The sequence below is a fragment of the Martes martes genome (genome assembly GCF_963455335.1).
Source record: "Martes martes genome assembly, chromosome: 7".
Classification (NCBI taxonomy): Eukaryota; Metazoa; Chordata; class Mammalia; order Carnivora; family Mustelidae; genus Martes; species Martes martes.
In genome coordinates this window covers 97053049-97074963 of record NC_137894.1, presented here as the reverse complement: position 1 = coordinate 97074963, position 21915 = coordinate 97053049, and the positions used below count along the sequence as shown (strand labels likewise).

Genomic DNA, 21915 nt, shown 5'->3' with positions numbered 1-21915 from the left:
AAAGTTATGAGAGTTGCTTACTGGAAAAATGTTGTTGACAGTATTGTCCATTATATTACTCTCTGGCCTCTTAATAGAGGTCCCACTTACACATACACACACATACACCAACACCAAGAAAGTTTCTCTCTGATCATAATTTCATTACTCTTCTTGCTTTTTCTGAATTACTGGCTTATTTTTATCTCAGATGCTATGAATCAACTAATTGACCTTGCTTCTAGCCTCCCATTGGCTACTGTAAAATACACAGCAAAATCTAGTCATTGTATAGCACGTATTTACTTTCTTCCCCATATTTATCTGTGGCTTCATTTTAAGTTTGTAACTCACCTTTCTATAACTAACTGAGGTATTAATTAAATGCAAAGTTGAGTTTTTCTCAGCTCATTTAGCTATGCTTAGGACTTAGGTCTGTTCTAAGTTGACCTACATACATTTTTTGAAAGGTAACATAATTACAAAATATAATTTTTGTGTTAAGTTTTAAAGACAGAATGACAGGAAAATTTGTTAAATGACAGAAAAAATTCAGAATTTGTGTTTCTTTTCTAAGTTCTGTTTTTTAAAGCATGTCATATAACGGTAATCCTGTTTTTTTTCCCCTTCCAAGGCAGCCAACAGTTAGATTCCATTCATGTAACACAGTTGGAGAGAGATACCGTTTTAGTGTGTTTAGATAGTAAGTACTATTTTAAAGTTTATTCCGAGTATACTACTTGATATAACAGATCTTTTAATGGAATTAATTCTATTATACTATAATTCAGGATTTTCACTTTTCTACCTTAAAGGTGACTTCTTTTAATTGATGAAAAACCTAAATTGGCTATGGATATGGTAATTAATTGATCTGTTTGTTAATACTATTCTCTGTTAACTTTTTTTTAATTTTGTTGGACCTACTGGAAACATATTAGGACAGCTTGCCATAATCCTTGGGTAAAATTTTATATAAAATTATTCTTTATAAAATTCTGTATAAAACTGAGATTTTTTTTCTACCTTACTGTAATTAATGGAAAAAATAGAAGGTTATACTAGTATAGTCACTTTGTCATATAACATGAACTTTGAGAGTCCTGTAGAAGTGAGAGTCTAACGTACAGATTTGACACCTGCTGCTCATGATTCTTTTAATGCAGGAAGAGATGTTAGTGATAGAAGTATGTTGTACTATAAGCAGTTGAGAAGCAGAAAAAACTTCAACAGGAATTATTTCAATTTTCAAAGAAGTCTGCTTCTTAAAACCCACTTATTTTTATACAGTAGATCATGCAAGGTAAAATTCACCCAGACTTAAAATTATACTTGAAACTTGGCAATATTCCAATATTTTTAAATTACTGGACCTGCCCATAGGTGTTCAGGGTAATTTTAAAATTTTTAAAAATTGTTCTATTACTGAATTTGCCTGTATTTTTGACCTAATTTCTATTCTCTAAAGACTTCCCTAGTGAATTTGCCTTATAGAATCATAAAGATCATCTAATATTACAGAGAAGTAAACCAAAGCCTAAATTGTTTCATTCACCCATCATCCTTTAAGTACTTTTGATTCTTTAAATACTGGTAAGATTGAATTATTACTCTGTTACTTTTAAGTCAATTTGATGAATTATTTTTAATATTAATAATGTTGAACCTTTAGTGCTGAAATCCCTAAAAACTTTCTGATACATCTAAGGAAAATAAATTGTGCTTAGTTTTCATTTTGTTGATTTATGTATTTTATCAAAAAATGTCAAAAACCTTTGATTAGCTGAGCCCTCCATTTCCCGGTTATTGAAGGTAAATGGAAAGGTGACTTCTTTGAGCTTTGGTGTTTTTTTTTAAGGGAACAGAATACTTTAAAAATGAGTTGTCAGCTATACAGTATAAATCAGTTTTAGTAAGCAGCAGTAGAGATAGGCCTATAATCACAAATCATGGTAGATAAGAAAGTAATGCAGGGAAAGGGTGTGTTCCAAGTCAGAGTTAAAGATGGTTAAATTAAAAACAAATAGGTGAAAAATAGATTTGTGTATACTCACCATCCCAGAGTTTACTTATAAGAAATTATGACCTTTGAGAAGTACTGTTTGTTGCTCCTGTGTACCTCTATACAATATTATTCATATACTACAGTTACGGATTACTACAAATATTACTTATCCATATGTTATATAATTGGTAAGGGAAAAAAATCAACCGCATTTGCTAAGTACTTGAGCACTAAGGTCGCTACTTTGAAACATCATGCTTTTTAAAAAATGAGAATGTAAGTGTTCAGTATGTCCTAAAGAGAAAGAAAAAAAAGAAAAAAAATAGTATTTACTAAAGAAGGCACTTTTATGTCTTATAAAACTGTTTTACACATATTAATGATAGTTTTTCAGTGGGCATACTTGAATCATGACAAGAAATAGTTGAACTTTATTAAAAATATTTGTTCTGTATCCATATAAAATCCACATAACAAGTTCCATTTATTTTTAGAAGATTTGCGTTTCCAGTTTTGACTTACTTTTTCTTTTTTTAAGAATTTGTAAAAATTGTAAATCTACAAGGAAGACTAAAATCAAGTAAGAAACTGGCCTCCGAGCTAAGTTTTGATTTTCGCATTGAATCTGTAGGTAAGTCTGCTTTTTTAGAAATTTCAGTATATTGACATACAATATCCTGTTTGAGATATACATCCTAGTCATTTGATATCTTATACATTATGAAATGATCCCCACAATAAGTCTAGTTAGTATCTGTCACCATACATAGTTACTACAGCGATGTTGACTTTATTACCTATACTATACTTTACATCCCATTGACTTGTCTTATAACTGGAAGTTTGTACCTCTTCATCCCCTTCACCTATTTTGCCAAGGCCTCTGTTTTTTTAATAATGTGTTTAGAATACTTGATTTTTTGTTTATTCTATACTTAGGGTTGTCCAGACCAGCACTGTCTCGTAGAAGTTTCAGTGATGTGGAAATGTTCTGTGTGCTTTTAAATATAATTATTTAATTTATTCATTAATCATTAATCATTAATAATGATTCATTATTTAATCATTAATCACACCTGTTAAGTACTTGAAACATGGCTACTGATAATTTTAATTTTTTTAATTTTCATGTAATTTTGGGTGCCTGGGTGGCTCAGGTCGTGATCCTGGAGTCTCAGGACCGAGTCCCGCATCAGGCTTCCAGCTCTGCGGGGAGTCTGCTTCTCCCTCTGACCCACCTCCCTTTTGTGCGTGCTCTCTCTCTCTCTCTCTCCCCCCCAAATAAATAAATAAATAATCTTTTAAAAATAAGAAAATAAATTTCAATGTAATTTTTAATAGCCACATGTGGCCAATTGTTGTATCATATTGGACAGTGTAGGTCTAGACCTTAATAAATCTTCTGTTATTGTTTCCTGGGTATTTAAAACTTGAAATCATTTTTTAAATTTCTGTTCATTGTTCCCTTTGCTGCATGAAGTGAATTATGTTCTTCCAGTTTTTTTCCAAATCGTAAAGGTATTTGTGTGATGTGATTAATGGTGTTAGATATGCTTTAATTCTTTGCCATGTAAATTTCTGGTTGGTGTGTTGATGGTAATTGCTTTTAGGTCCATTTATGGACCTAAAGTCCCATAGGACTTGGAAATTAATGCCATTTTAATTTGCTGCCTTGTCAATGAGTATTTTACTCTGGATACTCATTGGTTTTATGATAAAAATTATTATATTTTATTGTTGTTTGCATCCTCATTGGTTATATGTCAGTAAATATTTTCCTAGGGATGATAGAACTTACGAAAAAAAAACCATAACTGGAAGTATTTTGAACAATATATGATATGACTCTACTATAAGTCAAAAATAGTTAAAAACAAAGTTGGCAATTTTCATTTGGGCCATAAAAAATACATGTATTTCATAATTAAATGCATATTCTTAAAAAATGTGTTTCTCAACATTTAGAAAGTTTCTGTTTTATCTATTAAATATTTTAATGATTTCTTAACTGGAATTTTGCCCTTTTGCAAAGTACATTCATCCCTCTGTGTAAAACATTTTAAATAAAAGTAATTTGCTTGCAACTGGAAAATTTAATTTATTGAAGCAGGAAACTTAAACGTTCTGTAGAGGGCCAGACAAAACGGATTTTGAAACTAGTTTCTTCTTTCACTCCTTTATGTGCTGGATATTGCATACCAGTTTCCAAGATTTAATATTTTCAGTAGGGATTCTGACATATAGATCTTTAGTTCCTTTTCATTTTAACTGAAACATACTGGTACCTAAATTTTTTCATATGTGTCACATTTTTCAAGGAATTTTAATTGTTACACAGAAGTTTATTCCTCTTAAGCTACCATCTCTCTTGCTAGTGAACTTGGAAATAATTACAAGGATCCTCCTGGGTAAAAAAAAAGAGTCCCTTTAAATCACCTTTTAAAAATAAAACTAGTAACTAAGTCTTTTTATTTGTCACAGTTAGTAAAGCTTGTGATTTGTTACTGTAATATACTTTTATTTTTATTGAGCTAACTTACATTCCCAGAACATTCTTACATTAACTTTTTACAGAGTCCATATTCTAGTAAGAAACAAAATGCTTCAGGCACTTTCTCTCTTTACCTTTACTGTGTAGGGTATGTGGCTAACTCTCCAAAACCAAATGGGCTCTCTCCCTCACTGTCTGCACTTCAGTGACTGCAGCCCTCTGCCAGGAGGCTGCCAAGGGCCTGTCTCCTCCCCGAAAATTGTGTGGCCTGCCTGCTCTAGTTCTAAACCTCTGAGTTACCCCATAAGGGTGCCTCAGTGGCCCCAAGCCTGCCTGAAACCAAGCAGAAGATAGAGATGGACAAGGCACAAGAACAGGTTTTCCTCCAAGACCTTCAGGCCACACCAGGAGCACAGGGGAGATGGGTAGGGAGTCAGAGGGGCTGTGGCATGTTATGCAGTGGCCACACTTTGGGGTCATGGTCACTCCTGAATCCAGAGCCCCGAAGCCATTGGGAAGGTGAGCAAGCTTGGCAGTGAACCATCCTGTGGACAGTGGGACCTCCAAGTCCAGGGCAAAGGCCCAGGGGGCTCCAGAGGCCTGAGGTGGGTGGGGGTGGGGGAACTGAAGGCCGCAGCTGTGAGAACTATAACTGGGAGCCCCTCCGAAGAAGAACTGGCTTGCAGATCATAAATACTCAGTGTGTGGTTACACTTTGGATTGTAAGACAGGTTTATGTTTTAAAATAAAATTTGCAGTAGGGAAATGCAAGTATAAATAAAGATGCTTCCTTAATAGCTACTTGTAATTGTATGACAGTACTTAAATAACCATGTTTTTGATCCAAAAAACCAATTATATATGTTTTATTTTTTTATTCATCTAAGACAAAAGGTAGCATATGAAAGAGAAATCAATGTTGATATCCAGCTCAGTAGAAGTTAGCCCATGTTTAAACGAATGCCTGTTATATATATCTTTGAAAACTTACATGACCCTGCCTCAATAAATTATTTGGGCTTAGGCATGGCTTAGCCACAAAAATGTTGGGAAATGATGGTCTAGACAGTGGAATTTTGCACCAAGCACTTGGAGAGCTTTACGTTAGTATTTATTTAAAACAGTGAAGGAAATGTATAATGAATTACTCCATGCTTTTAGTTTCAGTTCTCTCTTATCTTTTTTAGTATGCCTTCAAGATAGTGTGTTGGCTTTCTGGAAACATGGAATGCAGGGTAAAAGCTTCAAATCAGATGAGGTAAGGCTTCTCACTTTACCTCCCGTGATTTCCACAAAAGATTTTAAATGTTGAAACATTCATTTTATGCATTTTCTTTCTGAACCCACATTACACTGTTAAGTGCCTTTAGTGCTATGAACTGGTAGAGCAAAATTGCCAGTATTTCCCCTTCAGATAATTTTCTCTTGTATTCATTGTATGATTCTCAGTGGCCACAAGGGATTGTCAAACATGAGTTTATACAGTTATAGTTCTCTACTTTGTGATTTGTAAATGTGGTTGCCAAGGTTACTAAACTTCTCTGAATTTGGTAAGTCTTTCCATAATCAATAAATGTATAGCTTCTTTTTAAATATTATATTTAAAAATTTAAGTTAATATGTATTAGATCACAGGACTAAGGAAAAATCTGTTAACTCATTTAGTAAATTATTGAGTACAACAACATGTAAGACACTATTATTATAGCACTGTAAGGTGTAATGAAGTATAATTATAAATAATAACAAACCTTTAGAACATCTGTGTTCTAAGCACTTTATAAGTATTAGCTTATTTAAAGCCGATAATCCAATGGGGTTAGGTACTATTCATATTCCCATTTCTTTTAAAGATATTTTTATTCACTTGAGAGAGAGAGAGTAAGCAAGCAAGAAAGCACAAGCAGCAGAAGGAGAGGGAGAAGCTGGGGGACCCAGGCGCAGGGCTCGATCCCAGGACCCTGGGATCATCACCTGAGTTGAAAGCAGACACTTAACCGACTGAGCCCTCATTTTTCCATTTTTTGTAGGCACAGAGTGGTTAAGTTATCTTGCGCAGAGTTAAGTGACTAGATAAATGGCAGAGTCTGGATTTGAAGGGAGTGTCTTCAAAAAATCACTTCTAGTTGAGATAATCAGGCTACATTTCATGCAGGAGAGGGACTTGGCATCCCGCCTTGAGAGAGGAATCCTAATAGTTAAGATGATACTAATGTAGACATTTCCTACTCATATGAGTACCTCTGTAATTCTTTTACACCATTGTCTCACACATTTGGGATTTATTTTAAAACTGAAAGTCTTCAATTTGAATTACCTTTATTTTTATGCATGCTCATATTTATATGTGACAGATTATTTGTACCTCTTACATGAATTTGGAGTTAGAATGCTTCCACGAGAAAACAGCATAAATCAGCTGTCTTTGGATATGTCAGTTTTATCTAGTTATCATGTCACTAAATGTCACCAGGTCCCTGCATTTAATGAAACCTGCAGTCCTACTTACTGCCATAAAATTAATTGTCCTTAGATGCTTTTCTCAGTGTGTCACTCCTATGGTTAGAAATCTATAGAAAATACCTGTTGCTCACTATATCACATACAAATCCTATTTCCTGTTTTTAACTCATCTTGCTTAAGTGGGGGTTTTGGGGGGTAGGGAAGGAAAAAAACGAAGCAAGATGAGATCAGGAGGGAGACAAACCATAAGAGACTCTTAATCTCATAAACAAACTGAGGGTGGCTGGGGCGAGGGGGTGTGGAAAGGGTGATTGGATTATGGACATTGGGGAAGGTATGTGCTATGGTGAGTTCTGTGAAGTGTGTAAATCTGGCAACTCACAGACCTGTACCCCTGGGGCTAATAATACATTATATGTTAATAAAAAATTTAAGAAAAAACTCATCTTGCTTACCTCTTTCTTTTGTTTTCTCATCCTTCATTTTGGCCTATGATATTCATTAAGTAATGCTCAACCATTCAATGACAATGATTGGAACATTTCTGAACTTAATACTCCGAGAATCAGTTCCATGTAGTATAGCACTATTAACTTCCTGCTTCAAGGTTATTAGTTCTGTCCTCCCAGCTAGACTGCAAATTCATTGATAACAGAGTATTTTTATACCTGTTTAGATCCACACTGTTGTAGCTTGGACTCCTCCAAACGCTGACCTTAGCCTAAGACAAGGAATCAAGTGTGGGTAGTTTATTGGGAGTAGATCCCAAAAATCAAGTGATGGAATGAGGATTATAAGATAGAGAGGGGCAAAAAACAAAAAACAACAAAGAGTATGTTAATAAACTGGCTCCCACTGTGGGCGCCAGGACTTAACCCTAAAGGGACCACTGAGGCAGGGTATAGAGCACATTTCAGAATAGACTCATTTGAAGGTGGGAAGCTGGTGCATTTATATACCAGCTGCTGTCTCTTTTTGTTAAGTGTTATTCCCAGGAGTATAAACTCCCCACACTTCGGAATAGTATGTGCACCTGAGTTTGTACCTTCTACAGCTTTGGAGAAAATAGAGCAGAGGAATACCATAGGTAACTGTACAGTCAGACATGAGGACTTGCGAGTGCCTAGCACAGCTCTGTGGAAGTCAGGGGGGCTCTGGGGTGCCACCTCAAGCATCTGCACTGGGGGAAAGGAAGTTAGAATCGAGGCTCCGCAGTTCAGCAAACTGGAATTCAAATCCTGGTTCTACAAGTTATATGATCTTAAGCAAGTTACTCAACTTCTCTGAGCCTTAGATTTTTGTTTGTTTGTTTGTTTGTTTTTAAATAATATGGGAATTATAATATATATCACAAAGAGTTCTCCTAGGGAAAGTACCTGACCAATACCAGATGTTCTATAAATGTTGATTTATTTCTTACCAATAAGGCAGTCAAGAAACAAAACCTACTGAAATTTATTTCATTTGAGGAACTGAGCCTATCAAAAATTACCATGGGGCGCCTGGGTGGCTCAGTGGGTTAAAAGCCTCTGCCTTCGGCTCAGGTCATGATCCCAGGGTCCTGGGATCGATCCCCATGCGGGCTCTCTGCTCAGTGGGGAGCCTGCTTCCTCCTCTCTCTGCCTGCCTCTCTGCCTATGTGTGATCTCTGTCAAATAAATAAAAAAAATGTGCTCGCTTCGGCAGCACATATACTAAAATAAATAAATAAAATCTTTAAAAAAAAATTACCCTCACGTTTAATAATTGCTCTAAGTGGTTTTTAAATTACGATTTAAATAATATGGGGACGAAGGTATGACTATAGGTATTTTCTTTTCATAGGTTACCCAGGAGATTTCAGATGAAACAAGAGTTTTCCGCTTATTGGGATCAGACAGGTAATAGTTCGGTTGTTTCATTTCATTATCAAAGGAGTTCAGTAGTTGTGTTCTTAATTATATTATCACCCTGTAACTGTTTCAAATAGGATTCTTAGAGGGCTCAGCAACTGAGAGAAATTTCCTTGTATCTTTATTGAGACAGAGAAGAAAAATTTAAATATTCGGTGAAGCAGTCTTTTCACCAATGTGAGGATCCTGATTCTAGAGATAGTTATAGTCCGCCAGGACAAAGTGTGTTAATAGAGTTGTTATGTCCCTAGTACCATGATATATTTCAGGTCCCTTCATTTTTATCATTTGTTCCTAGTTTGTTATCTTCTATTAATTATCACAACATAAACCCAAAAGTATATGCACCTCCTGACATTTTTGTATCATTTTGTATCAGAAAACATTTGACTCCATTTCTGAAGTCAGTCTCAATTAGAAGGAATTACATCGTCTCTGTGATCAAAATGAAAGACAAATTCTAAAACTGTGCCATCTTAGGAAAAAAATTTACTAGCTTTTGTTCTCCACAGTCTGTATTGTCTACCTCTACAACTAATAAAATACCCCTCCCTTCCTATTTTCCCACCAAAAATTGTTAGTGCAGCAAAACTGGCTACAGTAGTAGGCATCAGTTGTGAGACAAGGATGACAAACCTCTGGTCTTCCAGTTCCGGCTGCTCGTAGAATCACTGTTCGGATGGGTGTCTCTTTGATCCTGTTTTCTTCTCTAAGTTCTTCTTTCACCCCCTTCTTGGTAGTGTATATTGTTGACCCTTGAGCAACACAGTTTTGAACTGCATGGGTCCACTTATATGCAGATATTTTCAATAAATACAGTACAGTACTATAAATGTATTTGCTCTTCGAACTTTTAAAATAACTCTTTTCTCTAGCTTACCTTACCGTAAGAATACAGTATGTAAATGCATAAAGCATACAGAATATGTGGTAATCAACTGAATCAACTGTTCATGTTATCTGTAAGGCTTCCAGTCAGCAGTAGGCCATTCATAGTTAAGTTTGCAGGGAGTTAAAAGTTACACAGGATTTTCAACTGTGCAGGAGGTCAGCACCCCTAACCTTCATGTTGTTCTAGAATCAATTCTGTTCTAAAGCTTTATTATACTTTTTGTTGGCATATATGAGTAGGCAAATTTGGTTTTAGTTGGAGTAAGATAATGAGACTATCCTCAAATGTTTTCGGTATTTTATACTCATAAATTTATCAGTTGTTATTCAGGTTTTTTTATGAGCTATAAAGTGTAAAGCTGAATTTGACAGTGCACTTGTGATCTTTATGAGAATATGAACAATGATACTCTTTCCTTGTTTGATATTAGTATTTGAGTGAAGCATGCAACCTCTATTTTTACTCTTAAACAAGCCTTTTGTTTTGGTTTGATTGCAGGGTTGTCGTTTTGGAAAGTAGGCCAACAGAAAATCCTACTGCACACAGCAATCTTTACATCTTGGCTGGACATGAAAATAGTTACTAAACAACAAAAACTGATCTCAAATGACAGGAAAATGACCATACTCCATTGAAAGCAAAAATTTCTTAAGTTCAGTACAAACTACACTATGATTTACTTTAACTTTTATGGGTTATATCTCAAATGATCTGTACCTTAAGGTAGAATTCAATATTTTCTGTAGCTGGAAACAGCTGTTCTATCTCTTGCCACTGTGTGGTGGTTATATCAAGTTTGCTTAATAAAAGCTATGAGACAAATAGTCCTCTAGTTCCAGGAAACACAGTCTTTTAAAAAAATAATGTTTGTAACAAGGGTGCCATGATATTTTTAGATAACTCATGTGATTATCTTCAGAGAGGTAAATTTAGTGATAGTTTTCTTATTTTATACCATGTTTTATTCCTTCTTAATGAGCATAATTTGATAAAAAAAAATTGTCAAATAAGCCTTTCACTTTTACATTGGCCATTCTGTATGTTTTTGTAAAATAGAATATTTAATCCTTATTTATTAATCTCTCGCTGGAGTGGTGTGATATATGTAACTTTTAGCAGAGGAGGGTTTCAGAGCAGCTTAAATTTTTTTGTAATGTATAAAAATTTTGTTTACCTTTTAAGAGTAGTACTTTGAGGGGTTAAAGGCAGTGTGTTTGGGTTAGTACATACATGCAGTTTTGCTTAACACAAGTGTTTTATAATACAGGATCATCCAGAATTGCCTTAAGAGGGAGTTTTGAGTTTTCGATTATAATATAGGGGGTCATACAGAAGATATTGATAATGGTTGAAATACTGTTGGAGGGGTGTGTATGTCTAGATGTGACTACCATGTGTATGTATTCTTGACAAGCAGTATAATATACCTGTGATTTTTTTACATTAGGGATCATGCATAATAAATTAATATTCATATATATTATCATCCCTGATGTAGGGGGGGATGTATTTAACTGCCCATGATATGTATTTTACTTATACTATACCAGAGGGGAACTGTAAAGCAGCTACATGTGTAATCTTGGTTTTTTTCACATATGTAGGTATTCATTTTGAGTAGGTTTAAGAAAAAAAAATCTTTAAATAAAATTGAATTCCTAATGGGATAGTATAAATAAGTATTATAAAAACCAGTATTCTAAAAATAAGAAGGGATAGAGCCATTATGAGTTTGCTTCTCTTTTGCTATTGTTAGTATTCAAAATTAAAGTGTCACATTTGGTACCTGTTATCTTAATGCACTTACTGAGAACAGTTAGCATTGAGATGATGAACAAGAGGTTAGCAATAGTGAAGTATAGATTATTTTCAGCAGTTACTTGAGAGGAAAACAGTATAACAATCTTTCAGTCTTTAGCAATTCTGTAAAATAGTATTATCATCTCCATTTTTCAGATGAGGAAATAAGGGTTTAGCCAGGTTAAGAGAGTCACCCCGTTCCCAGAGCAAGTTGGTGGTTGAGCCAGACTATGAGTCTTGTGACTCTGTTCTTTTCACTATGCAAACAATAAAATGTTATGCAAATATAATATAAAGTAAATTTTCTTTAAAAATGCACATATGATCTGATTTTAGTAAGTGTGTGCTTGTTTCTTTTGGGTATGTTAAAGGGGGCCTCTGAACTGAAGGAAACTGGATACACTCGATGGCAGGGACCGTACTCGGAAATGAAATATTTACATACTAGATACAAAGATCAATGTCCTCCTCCTTCTCAGTGAATCCTGGCAGCCAGACCTTCCCATCCAAACAATATTTGAAATCTCTGTGCAATCTAGCCAGTTCAAGTGGAAAGACCTAAAGAGATCCTGACATGAAAATCCTAGTTAACACACCCTTCGCTCCATGCATCCAGAGCCCGCAGGTCATCTTATAGTCCTATGCTGTTAATAATGATAAAACAACCAAGACAAAATATCTGAGGGAAACCTATCACATAAGAGGGAGAGCTTTTAAAATAAAACATAATATCTTCACAAACTTGGGGTAAGCAAAGACTTCCCAAACAGAACATTAAGGCTTTGACCATAAAAGAAAACGTTTATATAAAATGGACTTAATTAAAATTAAGATACTGCATTATCTAAGGACACCCTTACAAGAAGGAAAGGACAAGCCACAAAATGGAGAAGAGACTTGCATTATATATGTCCACATGTACCCAAAAGATACAAATCTTCCACAAATCCTTAAGAAAAAAGGCAGACGGGGGACTGGCTGGCTGAGTCAATAGAGCACGTGACTCTTGGTCTCAGGTTTGGGAGTTTGAGCCCCACACTGGGTGTAGAGGTTACTTTAAAAAATAATAATAATAATAAGATCTTTAAAAGCAAAAAAGGCAGACAACTCAATAGAAAAATGGGCAAAAGATTTTGAATAAACACTCCACAAAAGGTAAAATCTGGGTAGCAATAAGTATATGGAAATGTATTCCACCACCTTGGTGATCAGAGGAATGCAAATTAAAACAACGCAGTACTTTCACACACCCACCAAAATGGCTACAATAAAAAGGACAGACAAACACAAACCCTGGTGAGGTTGTGGGGAAGCCAGGGCACTTACACATTGCTAGTAGGAATGTAAAATGGCGCAATACTTTGGAAGACGGTTTGGCGGTTTCTTAAAACAGTAAATATAGATTTACCATATGACCCGGCAATTCTACTCCTATGTATCTGCCCAAGAGAAAACATATCCACATCAAGGCTTGAATGCAAATGCCCAAAGATGCATTATCCATAATAGCCAACAAGTAGAAGCAACCCAAATATCCACTAGCTGGTAAATGGATAAACAATGTGTGTTCTTTCCATGCAATGGAATATTCAGCAATGAAAAGGAACAACACATATAAATGCTAGAGTGCAGATGAGCCTCAAAAACATGTTAGGTCAAAGAAACTAGTTCTAAAAGATCCCATACTGTAATGATTATCTGAAATGTCCAGAAAGGTAATTCTGTGGAGATAGAAGGCAGACTAGGAGCAGGGGTTGAGAAGGGAGAGTGACTGTGAGCATGAGGTTTCTGTTTGAGATGATGAAAATGTTCTAAAATGAGATTGGGGGGCACCTGGGTGGCTCAGTCGGTTGAGTATTAGACTCTTGTTTTCGGCTCAGGTCCTGATCTTGGGGTCGTGAGATCGAGCTCTACCTCAGGCTCTGCACTTAGCAGGGAGTCTACTGAAGATTCTCCCTCTCTCTGTGTCGCTCCCCCCGCCCCCAAAAAATAAATAAATCTTTAAAAAAAATAAATAAAATAATGGGACATCTGAGTGGCTCAGGCAGTTAAGCATCTGCCTTTGGCTCAGGTCATGATCCCAGGGTCCTGGGATCTAGCTTCACATCCGGCTCCCTTCTCCCTCTGCCCCTCCCCCTGCTCACACGCTCTCTTGCGCGCACGCACGCGCGCTCTCTCTCTCTCTCTCTCTGTCTCAAATTTTTAAAAAAGACCTTAAAAAAAAATGAGACTGATGATAGCTGCACAACTGTAAACTTACTAAAAAACATTTATCTGCACAGTTAAAATGACTACATTGTATGGTATTTTAAATACACCTGAATAAAGCTAAATAGAAAAAGAACATCCAAGAGGTCAATAAATACTGATAAAGGTATTCAGATTCATTAGTTACCACAGAAACACAAATTAAAACAATGATCCCACTACAAAAACACCACATCCCACCAGCATGACTAAATAACAAAAGAGGGCAATAGGAAAAGTGTTGGTGAGGATGTGGGACAGCTGGAACTCACGCACTGTTGGCAGGAGTGGAAACTGGTACAGTCACTTTGAAAAACAGCCTCAGTGGACACATCTCAGCACCCGGCATTTCCAGTCCTAGGTGAACGCCTCAAAAACCAAAAGACCAAGAAGACTGTTCGTAGCCGCATTATCCATAGATTCCCAAAACTGGAAACAACCCAAATGTCCACATACAGTTGAAAGGATAAGTTGTGAGATGTTCACAAGTCAGATACCGCGATGTAAGAACGAACTACCAACGACATGCCTTTCCACACCTCTCCCCCAAAATAAGTATAAGGTTCCAGGTAAGAATCCAGAAGACATTTAAAAACGTTAAAAGTAGACTGTCAGATCTCACTTAAATGGAGTTCCAAAACACGGAAAGTAATCTGTAGTGTTAGAAATCACTACAGGATAGTGGTTACTTTTGAGCAGGAGTGAGAGAATCGGTTGAGATGGGGCCTGAGGGGATGCTTTTGAGGTGCTGGAAATGTTCCATTTTTCACTTCTCAACAAGCTCTACATTGATGACTGATGCATTCTTTTTGCATGTATGTCAATAAAAAATTTTCATCAGAGTCTCTGCCAAGACCTGTCCTGGGGAGAATATTCTCTAATTTTCAACATTAACCCAATGATACCAGAAGTGGGACTCCTATTTATAAATGAGGAAACCAGAGAGGTGAGTCATTGGCACGGATTTTTCCACAGAAGGGGGAATGAGACTTGGGGATCCAGCTGTGTGGAAAATAAGAGTGAGCAGGAGTAAGTGGGAAGGCTCCGGCAGATCTCACACATGTGAAATGAGAAGTCGAGAAAGAAGGATTTGCTGAGCCTCAAACTTGGCAGTGTGGCTCTGTGAGCGGAGCATCTTGGCCAGTCAGTGGGGAGCCCCAGAGCAAAGACTGCCCACGAGAGGGTTTTCCTGTTAGAAAAGATGGGCTCCTGGGGCGCCTGGGTGGCTCAGTGGGTTAGAGCCTCTGCCTTCGGCTCAGGTCATGATCTCGGGGTCCTGGGATCGAGCCCCGCATCGGGGTCTCTGCTCAGCGGTGAGCCTGCTTCCTCCTCTCTCCCTCTCTGCCTGCCTCTCTGCCTACTTGTGATCTCTGTCGAGTAAATAAATAAAATCTTTTAAAAAAAAAGAAAAGAAAAGATGGGCTCCGCTTTTAAAACCATAGGGAACTCAGTTATTAGCGGGGAGCAGCCAAGCGAAAGCTTGGACAAAGCTGAGCTGAATTCTGAAGATGAACTCATTTCTTGCAGCAGTTTCTCTCTTGAAGGGAGATCTGATTGGCACCGACCTGTAGCTGCCACACTCACACACAGTTAATTGGAAAGTTGGGGTGAATCTCAGATCCATCTGTCTGAATCCAGACAGTCCTTTTAGGACCATACGGAGACCTACCAAGTGTAGCTCAAATATCTACAAAAGCCATTAAACTCATCCATATCTCTGAAGGAAATGCAGTATTTGGAAATGGAAAGATGGCAGTAAAAAGCATTCCAGGCAGAGGAAACTATCTGAAATATACATAAGTGATAGTTAAGTTTCTGAATCTGGCTTCTTTGGCTGTCCTTTGGTGGTTACAGATTCGAGAAAAAGCAGCAGAACTGGGCTCACAGAAGACCTAGTTGCAGGAGCCAGGCCGTGCCCCCTTGGGGCCTCGGGAGAAATCCACTTTGAGATTCCGGTCCTGAGGGACGAGAACCTGCTCAGCTTGGGGATGGCTATCCCTTGGCCGGGGAGGGGAAGGTACCTTGAATGACAGTCATAGTGACACAGATAACCAAAGGAGAAGATGGAAGGAAGGTTGGGCTTTAACAGGATAAGTGGATGCTGAACTGGCAAAAGCAACAGATATGTTATGTAGTAGTAAACCATCACTTGGGGAAGCTTAAAAAAAAACCAAAGCTGCTCACCATGTGTGAGTGAAATGGTTCATTAAATCATTATGATCTTCACCCACAAGTTCTGTCCTCAGCAATTTTAGTGAGTATAAGATTTAGCACACACTAAATATGGCATTCAATTTTGGATATATGACTTCATCCTGGTCATGTTTGTCAAGTCTAAATCTTCCTGGATTAGTTACTTCACTGTGGTTATTTGTGATTAACTACAGGACACAGAGAATCCAGTGATCGTGGGTTAGTCCTGGAGCCCCTGCCAGAGCATCCCAACCCTTTGACATGTAACTGCTCCATATAAAGCACTGACTGTATCAAGCTTTCAAGTATAGGCTTCTGTTTACGGTGAATACCATTGTCTACTTAAATACCTTAAAGCACAGGGAGATCTGGGTGGCTCAGTGTGTTAAGCATCTGCTTTCGGCTCAAGTCATGATCACAGGGTCCTGGGACTCATGGGGCTCCCTGCTCAGTAGGGACTCTGCTTCTCCCTCTGATCCCCATCCCTGTGCTCTCTCTCACTCTCTCTCTCAAATAAATACGATCTTAAAAAAAAAAAAAAAATTATAAGGAACAATGAGGGGCGCCAGGTGGCTCAGTTGGTTAAGCATCTGCCTTCTGCTCAGGTCATGATCCCAGAGTCCTGGGATTGTGTCCTGCAATCGGGCTCCCTGCTCAGTGGGGAGACTGCTTCTCCCCCTCCCCCTGCCACTCCTCACCACACATGTGGGCTCTATCAAATAAATAAAATCTATTTAAAAAAAAAAGAATAAGGAACAATGACACTTATATCTGCATCCCCAGCACCAAACAGTTCCTGACATGTAGTACGTCATTAATAAACATTTGTTGTATTAAACTACAATCGAATGAACGTTGAGTAGGTAATGCAGTAGCCCACTCATGTATAAATAGTAAAAATTTTCTGTGACTCAAGAGTCTTGCTCCTATAAAATGCAATTACATTGTATAAATACCTTCCAGTTTCCTGAAAATGAGGAAAGTATTGGGAATAAATCAATTAAAATTATTTATTCTAAGAATATTAGTCAGGATCTAGGCAACAGAACAAGAAACCACACAGATATTTTACCAGAGAATTAATACGTGGAGTTGTTTCACAGATGTTAGCAGAAACAGGACATGAGGAGAACAATCACTGCAGGAAGCAGTTACCACCAGCAGGGTGGGAGGAACCAACGGGCCCCATTTGGGATTACTAGAATCTGGCGACTCAGAGGATCAAATCCCACTACTGGGTGTACCCAAAAGACTGAAGTCAGGGTCTCAAAGAGATATCTGAACACCTATATCCATAGCAGCATTATTCACAATAGCTAAATATGAAACATGAAATATGAAAATAGAATGCCAATTGCCAGAGGCTGGGAAGGGGGCAATGGGAAGTTACCATACACTGGGTACAGCGTTGCCATTTTACAAGATGGCAGAGCTCTCAGAATGGTGAAGACGGCCGCACAACACCATGAAAGCTCTCAATACCACTGGGCTGTCCACTCGAAATGGTGAGGATAGTACATTTCATGTTACTTGCGTCTTATCACAATTTAAAAACAAAGAAAAGACTGACAATACCAAGCTTGCAATGATGTGGAGTACCTGAGACTCTCCTTATTTTGCTGAGGAGCATGCAAATGGTACAATCATTGTGAGAAACCATATGGCACTGCCTTGGAAGGTTACACATGCCTTTGCCGTGTAATCCTGCCATCCCAGCTCTAGGAATTTACCCACCTAGGTGTGCCCGCCGAGGAACTTCTTGATAAGCAGGGCTCAGGGATGGGGATAAGGGTAACGTGAGGCATATTTGTGGTGATGGGGCTGTTCTGTGGGTTGACTTCATCAATGTGAATACCCAGTTGTGATACTGTACCATAGTTTGGCAAGATGTTACCATCGGGGGAAATTGGGCAGTTTACAGGATCTTTACAGCAGCATGTGAATCGGCAATTACCTACAAAAAAACCCAAAAAACAAAAAACTAAAAGAAAGAAAAAAATTCCTGATCAGTATAAGAAATAATTTTCCTGTTTTCACACAGACAAAAAAGGGTAGAACTCAGATCTGAGTCCGACTGGCCCTCCTTCTCATGCTGTCTCCATCCTCTGAGACCGCCGTTGGGTGGCTGCACGCTGTGGTAGGAAGAGGGCTGCTCTGGCAGTGGGAAGCCTGACTCCCTGAGATGGACCCTCCCAGCGTTGCTTCGGGCTCTGAGTGACTCAAAGGATGTGCTTTCACTGAGAAGCTTTGAGTGAACCTATAAATTTACATGTTTTCAGTATGGAAAACCTTTTAGTAGGGAAATGAAGTTCCCATGTGAACAGAAAGTAGTCTGCAGGTTATTAGTAGCATGGTGATAAGAACGATAAAGGCTAACACGGAACACTCAGCCCTCACAAGGACTTGGGAGGTAGCTAAGCATAAAGAAGTTGAGTCACTTGCCTGAGTCCTCACAGATGGCTCATAGCAGAGCTGGAGGCCCCATCTGGCTCCAGAGTTCATGTTCTTAGTAGGAAAATCAGGTTGGATGATACTGAAGAAAAATAAATATGTTGCTGTGTGAAGTGCAGGATTTCTTATTGTTTGGGGGAAATAGTGTTTAAATGTGTATTTTTTAGAAGGACCCACGTGTAGATTCATTTTAGATGCCTCCCAGTGCCTCACTGCTAATACTTGATAAGCCATTCCTTTGAAACCTGCTTACAATAATAGGATTTCCTCCTGTGGTTGTAACCGTGATCTTCACTCAATCCTCGGCATGTATGCCACTTAAAAATGACCTTACGAAATTAGATCTTTTGGGTCAACAGATGCTTAAAAATTCAATGGTTGACATGGGAAATGTATCTAAGGGTCCAGTGGTTTCTGTTTGTACAGAGTTACTTAGACAGCAGTGAATAAGCACCACAAAGTTGAGAGGACTTGAAGTATTAACTCCATTCAAGAAATGAATGCAGTTTTATAACAATCTATCTGAAAAGAAATCTCACTTTAAGTGAAAAGTATTTTTAAAATGCAATTAATTCATGCTCCCTGTCCTCTTCCCCACCTTGTCACACCCATGAATATTTCTGTTTCAATACTGGGTTTTCTTAAGGTGGATTTCTATTTCTTTTGCCATGGAATTGGAGTTCCCTAATTTGAAGGCACAGTGGGGTGTGGCAGGTGGAAAGAATAGAAGTCAGAATTGAGACCCAGGTTCTTGGCCCATTGGCTGCCCAGAGCAAAAAAAAATTTTTTTTTTTACTCTGAATGCCTCACATACATTTTTTAAGGATTTTATTTATTTATTTGTCAGAGAGAGAGACACCAAGAGCAGGAACACAAGGGGAGCAGAAGAGGGAAAAGCAGGCTTCCCACCAAGCAGGGAACCCGACACGGGGCTGGATCCCAGGACCAGAGCCAAAGGCAGACACTTAACAACTGAGCCATTCAGTGCCCCTCATTACACATTTTCTGTATCTGTTTCCTCAAATGCCAGGTGTGCCTTCTCGTCTTCCCAGACCTATTAGAAGTATTTTGAAAAGCCCTCCATGTTCTCCTATCTAGTTTCTTTCTTGCTTTAAGTGGGCTGGGAAAGAAAATCATTTCATGGGCACACACAGAAAATAGTTACTAACTATCACTTAGGGACACTTACGTTTCAGGCTCAATAACCATATTATCTCCAATCTTTATAATAATCCTACATGGTTGGATATATTAACTGGCTGGAATTATTAATGGCCCCATTTTATAATAGAAGCTGAGTGTGGGGAGGCAGGAGCACTGGCCATGCACACTGACATGGTGTTTGACGTCAGGGATAGTCACTTCCTGGTTCCCTGTGCCCAGCGTGGTGGCACCAGCTCTCAGGAAAAGCCTGCTTTCCAAACAGCTGTGTTTGTGTCACAGCTTTAAGCTGGAGTTCAGAAAGTTATTAATATGCTTTCCTATTTCTTCAGTCTCATAAATTTACCTCTGGAAAATTAATTTTTTTCTAGCATGTAAGGACTCAAAATCATAAAGCACGGAAATGTGCATAGATTGCCTTATTTAAGACAAGTATGGTGGGCAATCAACTGTTCAAGGTGGCAAAGAGATGTCCACTTTGAGGTTTTGAAACTCTGTTTCCTGATGAAGTATCATCGTATACACTGACTCATCCGCTGGTAGCTCAGGGCCAGCCATAGAACTCCCCCAAGGTTTTAATGTTAATATTGCTGAGCTCTTAAGGTATTTGGGTCCAAGGGTGAAAGTACTGGGTCCTTGCTTTAAAATCTGGAAATGCATAAAAGGGACTGGGGTTGTTAAAGGAAGATTCAGAAACAAAGAAGGCTTCTAGAAGAGGAGGTGCTTTAAAAGGATGGCTTGCCGTATGTAAAAATCAGTAAGTATTTATTTTATTTTTTTAGAGAGAGAGAAAGTACATACATGAGTGGGGGTGGGGAGGAGGAGGGGGAGAGGGAGAGAGAGAATCTCAAGCAGGCTCCATGCTCAACACGGAGCCCAGACACAGGACCGGATCGTATGACCCTGAGATCATGACCTGAGCCGAAATCAAGAGTCTGACCCTTGACCCACTGAGCCACCCAGGTGCCCCTGCAGTAAGTATTTAAAGGGAAAAACACACACAAAAAATAACTAAGGTTATGTTAATTAGGGATGAAAATACTTTATTTCACTGTTGGCTAGGCTCACATGTGAAGTCAAGGATGAGAGCCCTTATTTAATTTACAGTTGTTTTCCCATACTTACATTAATTCACCAGACTTGGGATAAGGGGAGCAGTTACTTACATGCCTGGTTCTGGAACGTTTGGCAGTGATCTGTCACTTTAGGTTGTTCACAGATGGTCTTCATTATTGCCATTCCCTATAGTGCCTCCAGAGTACGGGCTTTGCAAATCGGGGGGCTTGGGTTTAAAACCTGCCTTTGGACAGCCCTGGATACCCCAGACAACCCTGGAAGGCTTGTTTCCTTGGACCAACCTCTCTGAGCCTCAGGTTCTTCTTACATAAAATGGGGCCTGTAATAACTCCAACCAGTTCATCTATCCAACCATGTAGGATTATTATAAAGCTTGGAGATAGTGTGGTTCCAGAGCCTGAAACGTGAGTGTCCCTAAGCGGTAGTTATTAACTGTTTTCTGTGTGTGCCCACTAAATCCACTTGAAGGAAGGAAGGAAGGAAGGAAGGAAGGAGGGAAAAGCTTCCAGCATTGCCCTGTGTTCAGTACTTGGAGGAGATGTCAGTGCCCAGCCTCAGGGAGGTTAGTTCTCCTGAGTGTCAGAGTTGCACACAGAGGGAGTCGCTGGACTCCTGTGAGAAGGAAGCATAATGACAAGTCTCATCTTCCTGGGGGGCTCTAAAAAATAAGAGGGCACTACACTGTGCATTGTAAGTGTTTTGGGTCAATTCCCCGTGCCCTATACCTTCATTCAAAAATCCTAACAACTGGGGCTAGGTGTCTGCCTTCTGCAGGAGTCATGATCCTGGGATCCTGGGATCGAGCCCTACGTCAGGGCTCCCTGCTCGGGGGCATGTCTGCTTCTGCCTCTGCCCCTCTCCCTGCTTGTGTTCTCTTGCACTCTCTCTCTCTAATTTAAAAAAAACAGCAATAACAACAACAAAAAACAACCTTTATTAAAAAAAGTTCTGACAACTACCCCTACATGTTAGGTAGTTTCAGCAAAACAGGAGCAAAGGTTCTGGACTCACTGCCTATGTTCCCACCTCCGCTTTGCAACTTGCTAGCTTTGTGTCCTTAGACAAAGGACTTAGCCATTCTAGAACTCACCTTCCTTGTGTGAAACCTCGCGAGAATGTTGGTGCCCATCTCCCAGGGTTGTTGTGAGGCCATGTATAAAATATTCTGAACATAATGCCTGCCAGAAAGAATACACTAGTTAAACAGTTGTTGCTATTGTTGTTTAGGCAATAGTAATTATCTTGCACAATATCAGACACTAGG

At 38.6% G+C, this 21915-nt stretch overlaps 1 protein-coding gene across 1 annotated transcript in view; it reads left to right on the top strand.

Moving 5' to 3' along the window:
* MAP4K5 (mitogen-activated protein kinase kinase kinase kinase 5) overlaps positions 1–11851 on the top strand; it is a 113146-nt gene extending 101295 nt beyond the window's left edge. The window contains exons 28-32 of the mRNA XM_080807907.1: positions 614–682; positions 2523–2615; positions 5663–5733; positions 8763–8818; positions 10221–11851. Coding sequence (XP_080664033.1) covers positions 614–682; positions 2523–2615; positions 5663–5733; positions 8763–8818; positions 10221–10308 — 377 coding nt within the window. The 3' untranslated portion in view covers positions 10309–11851. The remainder of the gene's footprint in view (positions 1–613; positions 683–2522; positions 2616–5662; positions 5734–8762; positions 8819–10220) is intronic.
* Positions 11852–21915: the final 10064 nt, after the last annotated feature.